Consider the following 18061-nt stretch of genomic DNA (forward strand, 5'->3'; position numbering starts at 1 on the left):
CTGACGTGGGACTGGAGATCCCACAACCCCTGAGACCATGACCTAAGTTGAAATCAAGAGTCAGACACTCAGACTGAACCACCTGGGCACCCCTAAAGTTTTTTAATTATAAAATTCACAGAAGTAGAGGGTAGAAAATTTACCACAAAGGAGAACAATTTCCACCCTGAAAACCCACTTCCACAATGGGATATTTAATAGTGATTACTAGGCATCCTTTCCTTACATTTTATATACAAGAACCACCACAGAAAACAACCAGTCTGCACTAATATATTAATTTTTATGAAATTAGTAACAAGCATTTCTTTAAATGTAGTTTTTCCCCCAACAAAAATGGAATCATAACTATAAAACATTCTCCACTATACTTTTTTCACTTCCCATATTCTTAGAGATGAGTCAGAACATACTGCTCTACCTCATTTTTAAAAAATAATATATGAATAGTTCTATTTAATCCATTCCCTATGAAAGGCCAATTAGGTTTCAGTTTTTGCTAAACCGGTCAGTGTTCATGTTTATTTTTTAAAATAAAAATACAGCAACTAGCCTTAATAAAGCACACTTAGTTTCTCAGTAACTTGTTTCATTAAGCCAAAAGCACACAATTGTGCCAAAAGCCAGACACAGCCGTAAAAGATCAATATTTAATTGTACTGTATGTAAGACCGTCCATTTTTATTGGTGATAAAGACATAAAATATTGTAATACTTATTTTACCTGTGATATATGAAACATGTCCCTTTATTTTGCTTTCTTAGGCAGACTTAGGGGTAAAATGACCACACTGAGATCACCGCCAGGTAAGTTCACCAAACCCAGCTACAGGTGACACAGAGGGCTTCGACTGGCACGCATCCATCGGATGGCTTCTCCCGTGAAGTCTCTGATGAGGCAGCAAGGCAAAAAAATTAAATCTTTCTCCCATCTTCTGAGGATTCATTAACATATCATACCCATGAAGTAACTGCTGCCTGGCTGGCTCATCTGATTTGTCTAAAAGAACCTGAAAAGAAAAAACTTCTTAGTAAAAATAACTAGAAGGATTCCTGGTTACATGCAGCAATGCTAATGACCACTGGCTGCTGAGTAAAGCAGGACTTCAGGTGGGATTTCTCATGACCTGCCTTAGAATCATGGGGTGCTTATTAAAAACATAGGTTGCTAAGACCCAAACCTGTGGATTTGTATGTTTAACAAACATTACCAGGTGGTTTGATTTTCACTGAAGAGTTAAGATGTCTTCAGGACCCTTCTAAAATTATCCCCATAAACACAATCAACTTTTCCTACTGGGCATGAACACTATTCAAAGTCTTCATGCTAGCTCGTGTGGAGCTGCAGGGGCGTGCACAGTGGCCCCTGCCCGGGCAGCCCAGCTGCACCAGGCCCAACACTACCAGGAAGACCACAGTATCCAGGGCCTGCTGACTGAGAAGAGCGCTGAGGCTGGGAGATCTTATCACTGAAACGTTTTTATGAAATACTACAAAATAAAAATATTTAATGATCCTGAAATAAATCATTACCTTCAGCCGGACATCAATGCCCATATTTTTTAAAAACATCTGTTGTTTTATTGGCCCAAGAGAAGCTACTTGTCCCCCTGCCATTCTGCGCAGATAACTGAAGTCCACATCGGCTGTGAGGTCCGCCGTTCCAGGGGCAGTCAGGACGTCATGAAGCTTGTGGCCACAAAACCCCTTAAACACAGTTTTTAAAATGATGAGTCTTTGTTCCTTTATGGTTATTATTACCAAAATTCAAGAAATGCTATCATTTTCGTACACTTTACCTAACTGTTGGAAAAAAAAACATAGCCTAAGTCAGTGGTTTATAAACTCTTAATATAGTAGCACCGTTTCCTCAAATGAGATGCTACGTGCAAAATCTGATATAAAGTGCGACATTGGGTGCCTGGAAATGCTGCCTTTCACATTTCATTACTGCTTGTGGTGATGGAGTAGAGATCCCATCAGTTCTGCACGTGTGTTGTTTCTTACTAGAATCAAGTTAAATTTTCACCAGACTCTGGATGGTGTTTGACAAGGTGTATCCATCAACTACATGCACCAGAATCGCCTAAGCCCACGTTACTGCACTCTGCCCAAACCTACTGAATCCGAATCCTGGAAGGAAGGGTAGGGAATCAGCATTTAAAAAAAAAAAAACTCCAGGGGTATTTTGTTTGTTTTAAGATACAATAAAATTAGAACTTGAGAACCACAAATCTAGAAATGACTAATAGTAGTATTCAATTAAAGTAGCATTACTTTAGTAGTATTCAATTAAATAGTAGTATTCAATTAAAGTAGTATTCAATTAATCAAATGTATTTCAATTAAAGGATATTCGACACAACTGATAAAAACGTAAGGAAGGATGCTCAGGTAGAATAAAAGAATACATCTAGAAAGGAAAAAAGATTGAAAATATAGGAAAAGTCTGATCATAGTAGCTAAATCAAATTTGCATAGAAGTACTAAAAATTTTTTTAAATGGAGAGGGAAAATTCTTAACTTTAAGAAAATCTTCCCATTTGTATTATTCAGATGCTAAGTAAGATCTATGCAGACCTAGGTTCTGCAGCTGAAGCAGAATGTAGACAATTCAGATCCTGTTCCAAGGCTAGTCTGGAAGGTGAAATCCTATGGTTAAGGGCAATTATAGGGCACTTGGGTGGCTCAGTGGGTTAAGCCGCTGCCTTCGGCTCAGGTCATGATCTCAGGGTCCTGGGATCGAGTCCCGCATCGGGCTCTCTGCTCGGCAGGGAGCCTGCTTCCTCCTCTCTCTCTCTGCCTACCTCTCTGCCTACTTGTGATCTTTCCCTGTCAAATAAATAAATAAAATCTTTAAAAAAAAAAAAGGGCAATCATAATATGTATTAATATTCACTGTAAATACTGTAATACTACAAGGCGAGGCACCATAGAAAGCAAAGGTAAAGATCTTCAGTGAGCTTCAAACGTTAACTTTGGAGATGATACCAATGAACTGATGGGAAGTCATGTTCCTGAGTCATACATACTCTGAAGGTGTCTGTCTTCGTTCCCTCATGACCATAATCGGCGATCAGTGCTGCACCTCCGGTTAGTGCGATGCGCTGAGAAAGCTCCTGAATGATAACACCGGCCTCAGGACACACTTCCACGTGATCCCTCATTTCATCACGCTAATAAGGGAACAGGTAAATCCAAATGCATTACTGAAAACAGTTTCCTTAGGGTTTTTGTACAATCAGCATTTCTTAGTTACAATAAAAATAAATTCCTTCTCCGTATGCATTATGTTGTCCACACACAACCTTTCACGTTTCACCATCTAAAGAAGTTTCAAAATGCCCTTCTCATACTAGTCAGTGTACGTCTTATAGGAAGTGATCTTTTAAGAGAAATTAAACAGTTTTACATAGTTGGGATATAGTTTTTAAAGAAAGAGAATGGACTGCTCATCCAGAATGAAAACCCCATGTACAGATATATAATTTGCATTAGAATAATACGTAGATTCTTAGAAAGTTTTCATGAATTTCACTTTTTTATTGTTAAAAGGTCAGACTATCAACAAAGTCCCCAAATTAATTGCCCCACATTACATATACATATACATACACATATATACATATACACATACATATACATATATACATTTATATATACGTATGTATGTATATGTATATATGTATGTATATATGTATGTATATATATAATGTCATGAATGAATTTCAGCAATAATCTATTTTACCTATCTATAAATAAAATATCTTTTTTTAGTTTGAAAATGTATATTAGCTATATTTTTAGTTATGAAACAAGGCTTTCATAATTATTTGAACTCTTAAAATAAGAATGTTTTAATATAGGCTATAGTCACTTTATTTAAGGTTTTATTTATTTGAAGGAGAGAAGAGAACATCAACAGGGAGGAGAGGGAGAAGCAGACTCCCTGCCGAGCAGGGAGTCCAACAGGGGGCTCAATCCCAGGTCCCACAGATCATGACCTAAGCCAAAGGCAGATGCTTAACCAACTGAGTCACCCAAGTGCCCCTATTATAGGCTATAATTACTTTAGATGAAAAATTACCTCAGCTTCTATTTTTATTCATTATTATTTAAAGCTGTTTATTTAGTTGCAAAGATATTTTTTGTCTGTCTAGAGGTGAATATTTTGCCATATGGATATTTATTGCCTGTAACTATATACATATAACACTAGATACTGTAGCTGTAAACTATTAAAAATCACCACCATTCTTGATTTAAAAAAATAAATAAAACAGGCAATCTAAGCCCAAACATTCCTGACAAGCATAGGGTTTTTTGGACCCCTACACATGACCCCAAGTTAGAAAGACTCTTGCTATTACTCCTTGAGGCCAACAGAAAGCAGCAGTAAATGTACCATTCTGGCCATCTAGTATCAAACTTACTTAATTAAACTAATAAATTAATAAAGTTTTGAGCATTAAACGAGAAAATTAAGAGGAATATATACAAAGTGCTCAATAAATAGTTGTTTTCACACACCTCAAACTCTCTGGACAGGCAGATGCTACTGTGACCATGTCACAGGGAACTGAGGGAAAGAGGGAAGGGGCAGGACATGGCTGAGTAAGCACGCACTACCTTCCTCCTCACAGGGCGTTCAGGTCATGCCTTCCTGAGATGATCTGACCCAGGCTCCTGACTCGATCACTATTAATAAAAATCACCTTATGTCTTACGAGCAACTCTCCCCTAGCCTCATCAAGTTAGGAATGCTAAAACGGGGTGCCTGGGTGGCTCAGTGGGTTAAACCCTCTGCCTCTGGCTCAGGTCATGATCCCAGGGTCCTGGGGTCGAGTCCCACGTCGGGCTCTCTGCTCAGCAGGGAGCCTGCTTCCCGCCTCTCTCTAGCTGCCTCTCTGGCTACTTGTGATCTCTGTCAAATAAATAAATAAAATCTTAAAAAAAAAAAAAAAAGGAACGCTCAGAAAATGAGACTATGAAGATTTGGTTGGCAATAAAGGAAGAAGAAAAAACTTCCTACTTGTATGAAGACTTCTGCTGGCGTGACACCAGGTGCCAAAACAAACCGCAGCTTATCAGAAACTTGTGGGTCGATATCAATGAGTACTTCTCGCCATCCTTGGGGTGTTTTCTGAACACAAAATATTGCATAAAAACACATTTTTATCAGTTTTTTCTCAAACTGCCTCTACTAAAAGTAACTTATTTTTCTCCTCCTACCATATACAACAGATGACATTTACTTTACCACTCAAAAAAAGGCAATACTGTGGAGAAAGGGGAACCCTCCTACACTGTTGGTGGGAATGCAAGCTGGTGCAACCACTCTGGAAAAAGCATGAAGGTTCCTCAAAAAAGTTGAAAATAGAGCTACCCCACGACCCAGCAATTGCACTACTGAGTATTTACCCTAAAGATACAAATGTAGTGATCCAAAGGGGCATATGCACCCGAATGTTTATAGCAGCAATATCTACAATAGCCAAACTATGGAAAGAACCTAGATGTCCATCAACAGATGAACGGATAAAGATGTGGTATACACACACACACACACACACACACACACACACACACAATGGAATACTATGCAGCCATCAAATGAAGTGAAGTCTTGCCATTTGTGATGATGTGGGTTGTCGCAACTAGAGGGTAGGTATTATGCTTAGCGAAATTAGTCAATCGGAGAAAGACAACTATCATATGATCTCCCTGATATGAGGAAGGGGAGATGCAATGTGGGGGGCCTGAGGGTAGGAAAAGAATAAATGAAACAAGATGGGATCGGGAGGGAGACAAACCATAAGAAACTCTTAATCTCACAAAACAAACTTTGGTTGCCGGGCGGAGGGGGTAGGGAGAGGGTGGTGGGGTTATGGACACTGGGGAGGGTATGTGCTATGGTGAGTGCTGTGAAGTGTGTAAACCTGCTGATTCACAGACCTATACCCCTGAAGCTAATAATATATCATATGTTAATAAAAAAATTAAAAAAAATTTTTTTTAAAGGCAATACTTCATTTCCTTTGAACAGTAAGAGTCGACTGGAAGGCGTGAACTGGTGTTGGTGAGATAAGAGGTGGAGCCACAGACAGAAAATGAGCAGCAGGGCAGGCGCCCCCAACAGCAGAGAGCAGACTCCGAAGCCTCTGCTAACAAATCAGTACACGCTCTCAGCCTCAGAAACTACCAGTGCACATATAGTACCACCAAATCTGAACTTCCACTTCAACTTCAATGAGGAAACATTTTTTAGTCTTTGGATATTAAAGCTATTTGCTAAATGTAACCCTTCCTTGTACTAGCCATTTACCATCTTAAATTCGTGCACATCTTTATCCCTGGAGAAATAAGCATTCTTACTAGTCATCCTAAGAGAATGAAGGTTCTACTTAATACTTGACTTTTGCTTTTCAATTATTTCTATTCATCAGAATTCCAAATATAGTCACCTTCAACAATAATTAAATACCATAAATTTTTTCCTTCAACATAAAGCCTTTAGTTATTCAATTAATGACTTTATCCCATCAATACCTGGAACTTGTGCACAGGAAGAACGTCAAAAAATTCATGCGCCAGATAAAAGCTGTACCCTATTTAAAAACAGAAGGAAAAAACTTTCAGCATTTTTAAGGCAATACTTAAATCTTTCTTTCGAACACTAAAAAAAAAAGAAAGAAAATGCTAGTATTTTGTGTGGGAACCAGGGGGGCTCCCACAGCCATGTCTACAGAGAATCATCCCCTCACGTCTTCACCTACTCTGCAGAACAGACAGAAGAACATTACTGTTCTCATTTTCCACACAGCAGGATCAGACAGCCAGAATATCTCAATAATCAGTTACATCTTTTATCCCTCACCAGGCATGAAAGAAATCAGGACTCAAACTTGTTAGCTCAAAGAGGCTTTGAACTTGCTAATATCATCGGAGACAGCTGAGGAGACAGCTGATCGGAGGCCTGCTGAGATGGCTTCCCCCAGACCAGAGTGCCCCTGCAGGGGTGAGCAGGGCCTCAACCGCCTGGTGCAGGGATTTTTCCCTCCCCCACGAAAAGGCCAGCAAGAACGTTCAAAAGATGAAGATAGTTAAACTACACCCACCCAGCGCTGCGTCCCTCAGGGCCCCGCATCCCCACCCCCATCAGTACTATCTTATGGGTCAGGAAAAACTAAAAGGTACAACAGAGATGACACTGTCATTTTTGCAAAACCACAGGACATTCATTGCTACTACTGCGAGCCATGTTATTTTCTAATACGGTGCTCTTGTCGAGAAAAGGATTCGCTCTTCCCCATGAGTCAGGGACCTGGCAGCACTAACTCAGTCTATTAGCATGCCCTCTGTGGCTCTGCTCACCATCACTGCGGGGAGGGAGGTGATCAAGATGATTTCATTACGTCGTGGGAAAGAATTACCTTTTGGAACATCGTGCAGATCTCGGTACCACGAGATTGGAATCCCAGATTTAGTAACACCTCTCATACATATGGGGGACTCAGCATTCCGCTCTAGCGGGATCTTCTCTTCCGTCAGTGTTAATGCTTGAATCTCACTCAATTTTTCGCTCACCTCTACCAGATGTATTGAAATGTCACAGTTTTTCAGCACAGATCCAAGCTGACTGAACACCTAAAGACAAAAGAAGGGGTAAAGGGCAAAATACAATGGGTTGGGCAGATTTGGGGTTTTCTAACCATTTACCTCAATAATTTGCTCATGTTACAGGAATAAAATTTGGTTTTGGAGGCATCTGTTCTCCACACAAGTCACTCTCCAGAAGTCTGTGAGAATCAAAACCAAACTATTACACACTGTCCACAGAAGAGATGAACAGTACACGATTTGGTTTCCTAAAATAAAAATTAGACTGATGAATAAATGAAAATTATAGATTTAATATCCAATAAATAAGCAGATTAAGGGATCTAAAAAGAACAAGAAAATAAATCGTACAGATACCCTTAATTTTATAAAGCCACTATGTCTAGGAAATAATCTCATCTTTGAGATGTTTAAACTGTATCTTCAGGAAATAAAATTTGAGTGGCACTAAAAACTTGGGTTTAACTTCGTAATTCTTTCACATTTTTAATTTTTTCTTAGCTACACACATTTTTATAACTGCTGTAAACATGGGGAAAAAGGAATATACGAATACTTTATCAATATTTTAATGCTAAAAATTCAATGTCAAAGCATAAAGTACATCAATAGTATTTTTCATCTGAATTCAATTTTCATTGGTGATTTGCCTCCTACTTTTAAGATCTGAAATATGCAGGTAGAGACTGATAGTAAGGACAAGATTTTTCCGAATTCTGTTTTGAAATGAAACTACAAAGAGAAAAACTTCCCAAGAGAAAAATCCTTCAGAAATTATGAACAAGAAATGAAAATAAGTCTGTAAATATGTCTTTGTCTATTTTCTCAACATTCCTTTAAATTCTTTGGCTTTTTAAGGTTCTTAACACTTGCTCTAAAAAAGTATCCTTTATACATTTTAAGAGCTATGGGATTGTATTTAAAGTACTTGAAACAAGACAGTATTATTTGAGAAACTTATTAAATATTCAAATGACTTTGCCAATTTAAAGAGATACAGAGCTCCAGAAACATAAATCAGTGGTTTTTTCCTATTGCCCCACAAATATGATAGATAGAATCAGGATTATCTGTCAGATGTTATAAATTTTTTAAAAGCCTTTGATTCCTAATTTCAAGCAAAAATCATACAGCACCAAGACATTTAAATGTAGATTAAATGTTTTTTTTTACAATGAATTGCCAGATACACTGAAGATAAACTAAAAAAGACTAATTGATTCCAAAGCAGTGTAACTATCAAAGTTTAATAAATACAAGTACTTATCATATACTATAAACCAAATTCCTCCTTTTTAAAAAAAAAATTTAGTGCCACATTTTCTTTTTTTATTTTTTCTTTTTTATTTGAGGGAATGAGGGAGAAAGAGAGCATGAGAAGTGGGAGGGTCAGAAGGAGCAGACTCCCCACTGAGCAGGGAGACCAATGTGGGACTCGATCCCAAGATTCCAGGATCATGACCCAAGCTGAAAATAGTCGCTTAACCAACTGAGCCACCCAGGCACCCTAAATAACTCCTTTTTAATGTTTTTAGACAATATTAGGTAGAATGGAAGAAAGAACAATCCATGGAAAAATATCAGCCTCTCTGATTAAAGGGAAGTGACCTGACCCTTCCTGTTGGAGCCCCCATGTTCTCCCTCACCCTCAGAGCTCAACCACCGTTCTCAATCTGGAGTTTATATGTCCCACTTTTTCTTTATAAATGCTACTGAACACGTTTGAATCACCAAACACATATTGTTTAATGCTGACTATTTAAGGATTTTATGTAATACAATCATATGATACGAATTCTCGTATAAATTGGTGTTTTCACTCAACAAGATGCTGAGTTTCATCTGAATATTGTGCATTCTGCTGTGATTTCACACATTGGCACAACCCTTGGCATTCCACTATATGACTATATCACAATTTATTGATCTATTTTCCCACTGATAGTCTTTGGGGTTGTTTCCAGCTTTTCTGCTATTCTAAACAATGCTGTCTTGTACATGCATCCTGGTACATATATGCCCTCATTTCTGGAGGGCATATATCCAGGAGGAAAACCGCTGGGTTGCACAGTAGTAGAACATAAATGTTAGCAGATGATGCCTAATAAGCACTCCAAAGTGCTTACACCAAATCATGGTCTTACAGTCCGAGAGTCCCCTCTGTGCCACATCTCCCCATCCTCGCCAATGCTTGGTGCTGCCAAATCTTCTCATTGGAGGGCACAGTGGTATGTCACTGTGATTTTAACTTTCATTTCCCTGACCCCCAACCAGTCTGAGCATTTTTTTGTTTTTCCTGGCCATATGGATTTCCTCTTTCATGCTGGGCCTGTTCACATCTTCCATCTGACTTTTCTATTGAGTTATCTGTCACCATCTTAACTATTGAAAGGAATTCCTTCTGTATTCTAACTACCACTTCCTTGTAGGTTATGTGTTGTAAATAACTCCTCCCACTCTGCGGCTTGGCTTATCCCTCTCTTTACAGTGTCTCTGAAGAACATAAGTTCCTAACTTCTTTAAGGAACAAAAAATTGGGGATGCCTGGGTGGCTCAGTCAGTTAAGCATCTGCCTTTGACTCAGGTCATGATCCCGGGGATCGAGTCCCACATCAGGCTCCGTGGTCAGTGGGGAGTCTGCTTCTCCCTCTGCCTGCTGCTCCCCCTGCTTGTGCTCTCTCTCTGACAAATAAATAAAATCTTTAAAACAAAACAAAACAAAAAATTCTTTAATGTAGTTGAAATTACCCTTCTATTTATCTTTTCCTTTATGGCTTCTGCTTTTTATACAATTCAAAAACTCTTTTCCTACTTAGAAGACAAATACACACTTCCAATGTCTTCTAAATGTTTTGACTTCTACCTTTCACATTCTCTCCCACCTTCATTTTTAAAAAATTACAAACAGACAACAGTAAGTTACGATTCATTGTATTATTCTGACGTTGTACTTCAGCTGAGAAATAGAGGCGGTTAAGGAGATAGGACTGAAAGCCAAGGAAGTCAATGGAGTTTGCAAACAAGTCAAAAGCACAGATTCAGGTGAGTACATGAGGATCTAAAGACATTCTTTTATTACCTACCCTCAAAATATCTCCTGTGAGGGTACCCTTTCCTGGACCCAATTCCACAAGCTGGAAAGCTGCATTTTTTCCAGTGGCCATCCATTCACTAATGAACCATATACCTAGCAGCTGTGACAAGGGAAAAAACTACACTGAAGTATTATAAAATATAAAAGTATAGCACAATATAAAATTCCACATAAATACATACTTTATGCCAGAAGGCAAAATGTTTGCAAATAAATTATGTATGTATGTTACTCAATATGTACATGTATGTACACACACGCAGAAGCTTCACGGAGACATTACAAAAGACACCACTCAGAAAGCTTAGTAACAGGAGAAAACAGTTAAAAGGCACTTCCCCCTGTAAGAAATCTCGTAACACACATCAGAGGAATCACTTACAGGAAGGTGCTAGTCTTCGATAACGAATAAACATATGGAATAGGGTTATGCCTTTCTTCATATTCATATGATTTCAGTAATTACGTGGCTTTTTATGCATAATTAACATTTTTTAATACCTGGATTCTACTTCATTTTAGGTACTATTTCCTATATCTAAATTTAACAAGGAGTTTTTATGCAGAAATCAATGAACTAGAATCCCTAAGAAGAGTTCACAATTTGTTACAGGGGACTTCTGCTCTGACTACGGTGCAATCTTGGGCGGGGGCTTTAGAGCCTCTCCCCACTAACTCCTTAGTGTTTGGCACCTTCTCTCTCTTTCTTCACTGATCTCTCCTTCCTCTACTGTTCTCTATTCCTGCGGCATGTATGTGATTAAAAATGAAAACTTAGGGGCGCCTGGGTGGCTCAGTGAGTTAAGCCGCTGCCTTCGGCTCAGGTCATGATCTCAGGGTCCTGGGATCGAGTCCCGCATCGGGCTCTCTGCTCAGCAGGGAGCCTGCTTCCTCCTCTCTCTCTCTCTGCCTGCCTCTCTGCCTACTTGTGATCTATCTCTGTCAAATAAATAAATAAAATCTTTAAAAAAAAAAAAAATGAAAACTTAAAAAAAAAAGGAAACCTGAATCACAAAAACAAAGCTGTACAATGCTTTATTAAAGAAGAATACAACGTGATCTGCTTCCAAATATTTGTGATATTAGTTTCTTTTATAGTTTATATTGAATATTACCTCCCCAAAGATCTGACTTATTTCCGGTGAAGTAATGAAATCTCCTTTTTCTCCTAGCATGTCACGGTACACATAATATCCCTGAGTAAAAAGAGAAAGTAGAGAAAACAAATTAACTTTCAAATACGCTTTTTAAACTACCCCTCCAAAATCTTATATGATGTATACAATGACATAATCATTCAGTAAGAAAGCAATCTCTTCTAAACAAACAAGATGAACACAGTAACTTAAACTTTACAAAGTGCCAGAACAGATGGAAACATGATCCCTCCTTGACCATAAAGGAAAAAGCCAGGCCATGTCCATCCTCACATACCATCCCCCTGCCCTCCCCTCCCTGCTCCCACAACCCAACACAGTAAGACCCTGTCCACCCCTCCCTCCAGCCTCCTTTCCCAAATTCTCACTGTTTCAAATTAGCCCTGCCTGTTGGTGATGTTGTTGCTTGACCTACATGCTCATTACATGGGAGCGTTCACTTTGTGAAAATTTATCAAGCTATATGCACCTGTGATTTATGCATTTTTCTAAATGAATCTTTATATCTATATTATAATATTATATCTATATAAATTTATATTTATATCTCTTTTTTAATTAGCCCTGCTCATTCCATACATCCATGCCCTTGCAAATACTCTCCTTTCTTCCTACACGTTTCTCCCTGGCAACCTTGTACTCAATAAAATTGAATCTGCTCAAATGCCACCTTCCCTAACCTCCTCTTCCAGCCCTCCAATCTCAGACTAACAGCAGTGCTTCCTTTTATGTATTTATTTATTTCTATGTCTGTATTCCTCACCAAGAGGCTTAGTTACTTGGGGAAGAGGACTATCTTATTTACTCTCCTATCCCAAGCTTAAGCTTACTGTTTAAACTTCAAGACATACTCAAGAATTGTTAGAAAATTCCCTGTGCTCCTCAAGCTCCTTCTTCCACTACCCTACTCAGCAGGTGACCTGAACTTCTGCCCAAAAAAGAAGTAAAGAATGTTATAAAATAGGACTCACTCAGCTTCCTGACCGGCCTCCACCTGCTCCCATTCATTCCTCAGAACTCAAGATGAAATGCCTTTACCTTCTACTCTTATCCAAACCTAATCCCACCACCTGTGCTCTGGATCACCACCTCTCCTCACACAGCTCTCGTGGGCCAGGATCTTGTTATCACCTCCTTCTCTAAGAGCTTTAACTCCCCTCTCTCAGCAGCAGAAATATACTTGAGTCAAACAAACAAACAAACAAACAAAAAACAAAACTACTTCACTTCATAGAGCATCTCCTCTCAAGTTTTTCTCTTTCTCTTCATAAATGAGCATTTCAGCAGTGTTTTTGTAGCACATTATGAGCCACTGTGGTAGCCTGATGAAGACCACAGATCCCTTCATAGAATGTTTTTAAATTCAGGACTTAAGCGCACAGGATTACACCTCCTCCAAAAACTGAAAAATATTCATCCAATATTTAAAAAATAAACTTGTGATATAGTAACATATATGCATCCTCATGAATATATTAATAAAGCCAAGCCTGAGGTCTAATAAGTAACAAAGTTTTGAAGTATGGAAGAGCACAATGAATTCTGAGATACCTATGATCACTATTGATTTCCACTGATGCTAAAATCATGGGGTTACTGATGCCAGTGGTTATGTTGATAATAAGAGATATGTTGATAATAAAAGAAAGGCTAAATTTCAGTTAGAAGCTAATGAAGGAAATGCAAATTAAAACCATGAGATATGTCCAGGACAAACAGAAACCAGAAGTATTTGCAATCACCAAACCAGCCCTACAGGAAATATTGAAAGGGGTCCTCTAAGCAAAGAGAGAGCCCAAAAGTAACACAGACAAGAAAGGAACGGAGACAATATACAACAACAGTCACCTTATAGGCAATATGATGGCACTAAATTCATATCTTTTGATAGTCACCCTGAATGTAAATTGGCTAAATGCCCCAATCAAAACATTCAGGGCATCAGATTAAATAAAAAAGCAAGACCCTTTGATATGCTGTCTGCAAGAGACTCATTGCAGACCCAAAGACACCTCCAGATTTAAAGTGAAGGAGTGGAAAACAATTTATCATGCTAATGGACATCAAAAGATAGCTGGGGTGGCAATCCTTTGGATAAATTACATTTTAAACCAAAGACTATAATAAGAGATCAGGAAAGACACTATATCATACTTGAAGGGTCTATCCAATAAGAAGATCTAACATTGTAAATATTTATGCTCCTAACATGGAAGCACCCAATTATCTAAGCCAATTAATAACAAAAATCAAAGAAACACATTGACAATAATACAATAATAGAGGGGACATTAATACCATCCTCACTGAAATGGACAGATCATCTAAGCAAAAGATCAACAAGGAAATAAGAGCTTTAAATGACACACTGGACCAGATGGACATCACAGATATATTCAGAATATTCTATCCCAAAGCTACAGAATGCACATTCTTCTCCAGTGCACATGGAACATTCTCCAGAATAGATCACATCTGGGGTCACAAATCAGGTCTCAACTGGTATCAAAAGATTGGGATCACTCTCTGCATATTTTCAGAGGACAATGCTTTGAAACTAGAACTTAACCACAAGAGGAAAGTTGGAAAGAATTCAAATATGGAGGCTAAAGAGCAATCTACTGAAGAATAACTGGGTCAACCAGGAAATTTAAAGAGCAATTTAAAAAATTCATGGAAACAAATGAAAATGAAAACACCAAAGGCAGTCCTAAGAGCAGAGTATATAGCAATACAAGCCTTTCTCAACAAACAACAAAGGTCTCAAATACACAACCTAACCCTATACCTAAAGGAGCTGGAGAAAGAACTACAAATGAAGTCTAAACCAGCAGGAAGAGAGAAATAATAAAGATCAGAACAGAAATCAATGAAACAGAAACCAAAAGAACAGTAGAACAAATCAATGAAACTAGGAGCTGGTTCTTCAAAAGAATTAATGAGATTGATAAACCCTTGGCCAGATGTATCAAAAAGAAAAGAGAAAGGACCCAAATTAATAAAATCATGAATGAAAGAGGCGAGATCAAAACCAATACCAAAGAAATACAAACAGTTATAAGAACATATTATGAGCAACTATACACCAGCAAATTTGACAGTCTGGAAGAAATGGATGCATTCCTAAAGACTATAAGCTAACAAAATTAAACCAGGAAGAAATAGAAAACCTGAACAGACCCATAACCAGTAAGGAGATTGAAGCAGTCATCAAAAATCTCCCAACAAGGGGCACCTGGGTGGCTTAGTGGGTTGAGCCTCTGCCTTGGGCTCAGATCATGATCCCAGGGGCCTGGGATCGAGTCCCGCATTGGGCTCTCTGCTCGGCGGGGAGCCTGCTTCTCCTCATCTCTCTCTGTGTCTGTCTCTCTGCCTATTTGTGATCTCTCTCTCTGTCAAATGAATAAATAAAATCTTAAAAAAAAAAAAAAAATCTCCCAACAAACAAGAGCCCAGGGCCAGGCAGCTTCCCATTGGAATATTATCAAACATTTATTTTTTTTTAACTCTTTTGATAGTGTCTTTTGATGTACATTTTAAATTTTGATTATGTCCAATTTATATGTATTTTATTTTGTTTATGGTTTTGATATCATACTTAAAAATCATTGCCAAATTCAATGTTATGAAGATTTTCCCTGTTTTTTTTATTTTTTCAAAGATTTTATTTATTTATTTGACAGAGATCACAAGTAGCCAGAGAGACAGGCAGAGAGAGAGAGAGGAGGAAGCAGGCTCCCTGCTGAGCAGAGAGCCTAACAAAGGGCTCAATCCTAGGACCCCAGGATCATGACCTAAGCTGAAGGCAGAGGTTTTAATCCATGAGCCAACCAGGCAGGCCTATTATCAAACATTTAAAGAATTAATATCTATTCTTCTGAAACTGTTCCAAAAAACAGAAATGGAAAGAAAACTTCCTAACTCATTTTATGAGGCCAGCATTCCCTTGATCCCAAAACCAGACAAAACCCATCTCCCCCATCAAAAAGAAGAACTACAGACCAATATCCCTAATGAACATGGATGCAAAAATTCTCACCAAAATACTAGTCAATTGAATCCAACAGTATATTGAAAGGATTATTCACCACGACCAAGTGGGATTTATTCCTGGGCTACAAGGTTGGTTTAACACTCGCAAATCAATCAATGTGATATAATGCATTAATAAAAGAAAGCAAGAACCATATAATATTCTCAGTACATGCTGAAAAAGCATGTGACAAAGTGTAGCAGTCTTTCTTGATTAAAACTCTTCACAGTGTAGGGATAGAGGATACATACCTCAATATCATAAAAGCCATCTATGAAAAACTCACAGCGAGTATCATTCTCAATGGGGAAAAACTGAAAGCTTTTCTCCTAAAGTCAGGAGGGCTGTCCACTATCACCACTGTTATTTAACATACTACTAGAAGTCATAGCCTCAGCAATCAGACAACAAAAAGAAATTAAAGGCATCCAAATCAGCAAAGGAGAAGTCAAACTCTCATTCTTTGCAGATGATATGATACTGTACGTGGACAACCCAAAAGATTCCACTCCAAATCTGCTAGAACTCAAACAAAACTTCAGTAAAGTGTCAGGATACAAAACCAATGCACAGAAATCAGTTGCATTTCTATACACCAACAAGATAGAAGAAAGAGAAATTAAGGAGTTGATACCATTTACAACTGCACCCAAAATCACAAGATACCTAGGAATAAATCTAAACAAAGAGGGCAAAGGATTTTTCTCAGAAAACTACAGAATACTCATGAGAGAAATTGAGGAAGACACACAAAGAAATGGAAAAATGTTCCATGCTCATGGACTGGAAGAACAAATATTGTGAAAATGTCTATGCTACCTAAAGCAATCTACACATTCAATGCAATCACTATCAAAATACCATCAACTTTTTTTCACAGAAATGGAACAAATAGGGGCGCCTGGATGGCTCAGTCGTTAAGTGTCTGCCTTCGGCTCAGGTCATGATCTCAGGGTTCTGGGATCAAGCCCCACATTGGGCTCTCTGCTCAGTGGGGAGCTTGCCTCCCCCTCTGCCAGCCTGCCTCCCTGCCTACTTGTGAACTCTCTGTCAAATAAATAAATAAAATCTTTAAAAAAAAAATGGAGCAAATAGTACTAAAATTTATGTGGAACCAGAACAGATCCCAAATAGGAAGAGTAATGTTGAAAAAGAAAACCAAAGTTGGTGGCATCACAATTCCAGTCAAACTCTATGATGAAGCTATAATCCTCAAGACAGTGTAGTGATGGCACAAAAACAGACACATAGACCAATGGAATAGAACAGAGAGCCCAGAAATAGACCCTCAACTCTATGGTCAACTAATCTTCAACAAAGCAGGAAAGACTGTCCAATGGGGAAAAAAAAAAAACAGTCTCTTCAACAAATGATGTTGGGAAAATTGGAGAGCCACATGCAGAAGAATGAAACTGAACCATTTCCTTACGCCACACACAAAGATAGACTCAAAATGGATGAAACACCTCAATGTAAGAAAGGAATCCATTAAAATCCTTGGGGAGAACACAGGAAGCAACCTCTTTGAGGTCAGCCACAGCAACTTCTTCCTGGAAACACTGCCAAAGGCAAGAGAAGCAAGGGCAAAAATGAACTATTGGGACTTCATCAAGACCAAAAGCTTTTGCACAGCAAAGAAAACAGTCAACAAAACTGAAAGACAACCGACAGAAGGGGAGAAGATACTTGCAAATGACGTATCAGATAAATAGTATCCAAAATCTATAAAGAACTTATCAAACTCAACACCCAAAGAACAAATAACCCAATCAAGAAATGGGCAGAAGACATGAACAGACATTTCTGCAAAGAAGACGTCCAAATGGGCAACAGACACATGAAAAAGTGTTCAACATCACTTAGCACCAGGGAAATACAAATCAAAACCACAGTGAGATACCATCTCACACCAGTCAGAATGGCTAAAATTAACCAGTCAGGAAATGACAGATGTTGGCAAAGATGCGGAGAAAGGGGAACTCTCCTACACTATTGGTGGGAATCCAAGCTGGTGCAGCCCCTATGGAAAACAGTATGGAGGTTCCTCAAAAAGTTGAAAACAGAGCTACCCTACAACCCAGCAATTACACAGCTGAGTATTTACCCCCAATGTACAAATGTAGTGACCCAAAGGGGCATGTGCACCCCAATGTTTAT

At 38.5% G+C, this 18061-nt stretch overlaps 1 protein-coding gene across 3 annotated transcripts in view; it reads right to left on the reverse strand.

Annotated features, from left to right (window-relative positions):
* Positions 1-18061, reverse strand: part of NDUFAF7 (NADH:ubiquinone oxidoreductase complex assembly factor 7) — a 23879-nt gene continuing 5818 nt past the window's right edge. For 2 of the 3 annotated variants that reach the window (XM_032352963.1, XM_032352962.1), the window contains exons 3-10: positions 11830-11910; positions 10704-10814; positions 7434-7647; positions 6550-6608; positions 5033-5143; positions 3033-3176; positions 1534-1707; positions 88-1010 (exon numbers count right to left, since the gene is read on the reverse strand). In XM_032352963.1, coding sequence (XP_032208854.1) covers positions 798-1010; positions 1534-1707; positions 3033-3176; positions 5033-5143; positions 6550-6608; positions 7434-7647; positions 10704-10814; positions 11830-11910 — 1107 coding nt within the window. In that variant the 3' untranslated portion in view covers positions 88-797. Of the gene's footprint in view, positions 43-87; positions 1011-1533; positions 1708-3032; positions 3177-5032; positions 5144-6549; positions 6609-7433; positions 7648-10703; positions 10815-11829; positions 11911-18061 lie in introns of those variants that run through there. The other variant, XR_004287966.1, reaches the window with a different exon arrangement.

This window comes from Mustela erminea, chromosome 7, assembly GCF_009829155.1.
Source record: "Mustela erminea isolate mMusErm1 chromosome 7, mMusErm1.Pri, whole genome shotgun sequence".
Classification (NCBI taxonomy): domain Eukaryota; kingdom Metazoa; phylum Chordata; class Mammalia; order Carnivora; family Mustelidae; genus Mustela; species Mustela erminea.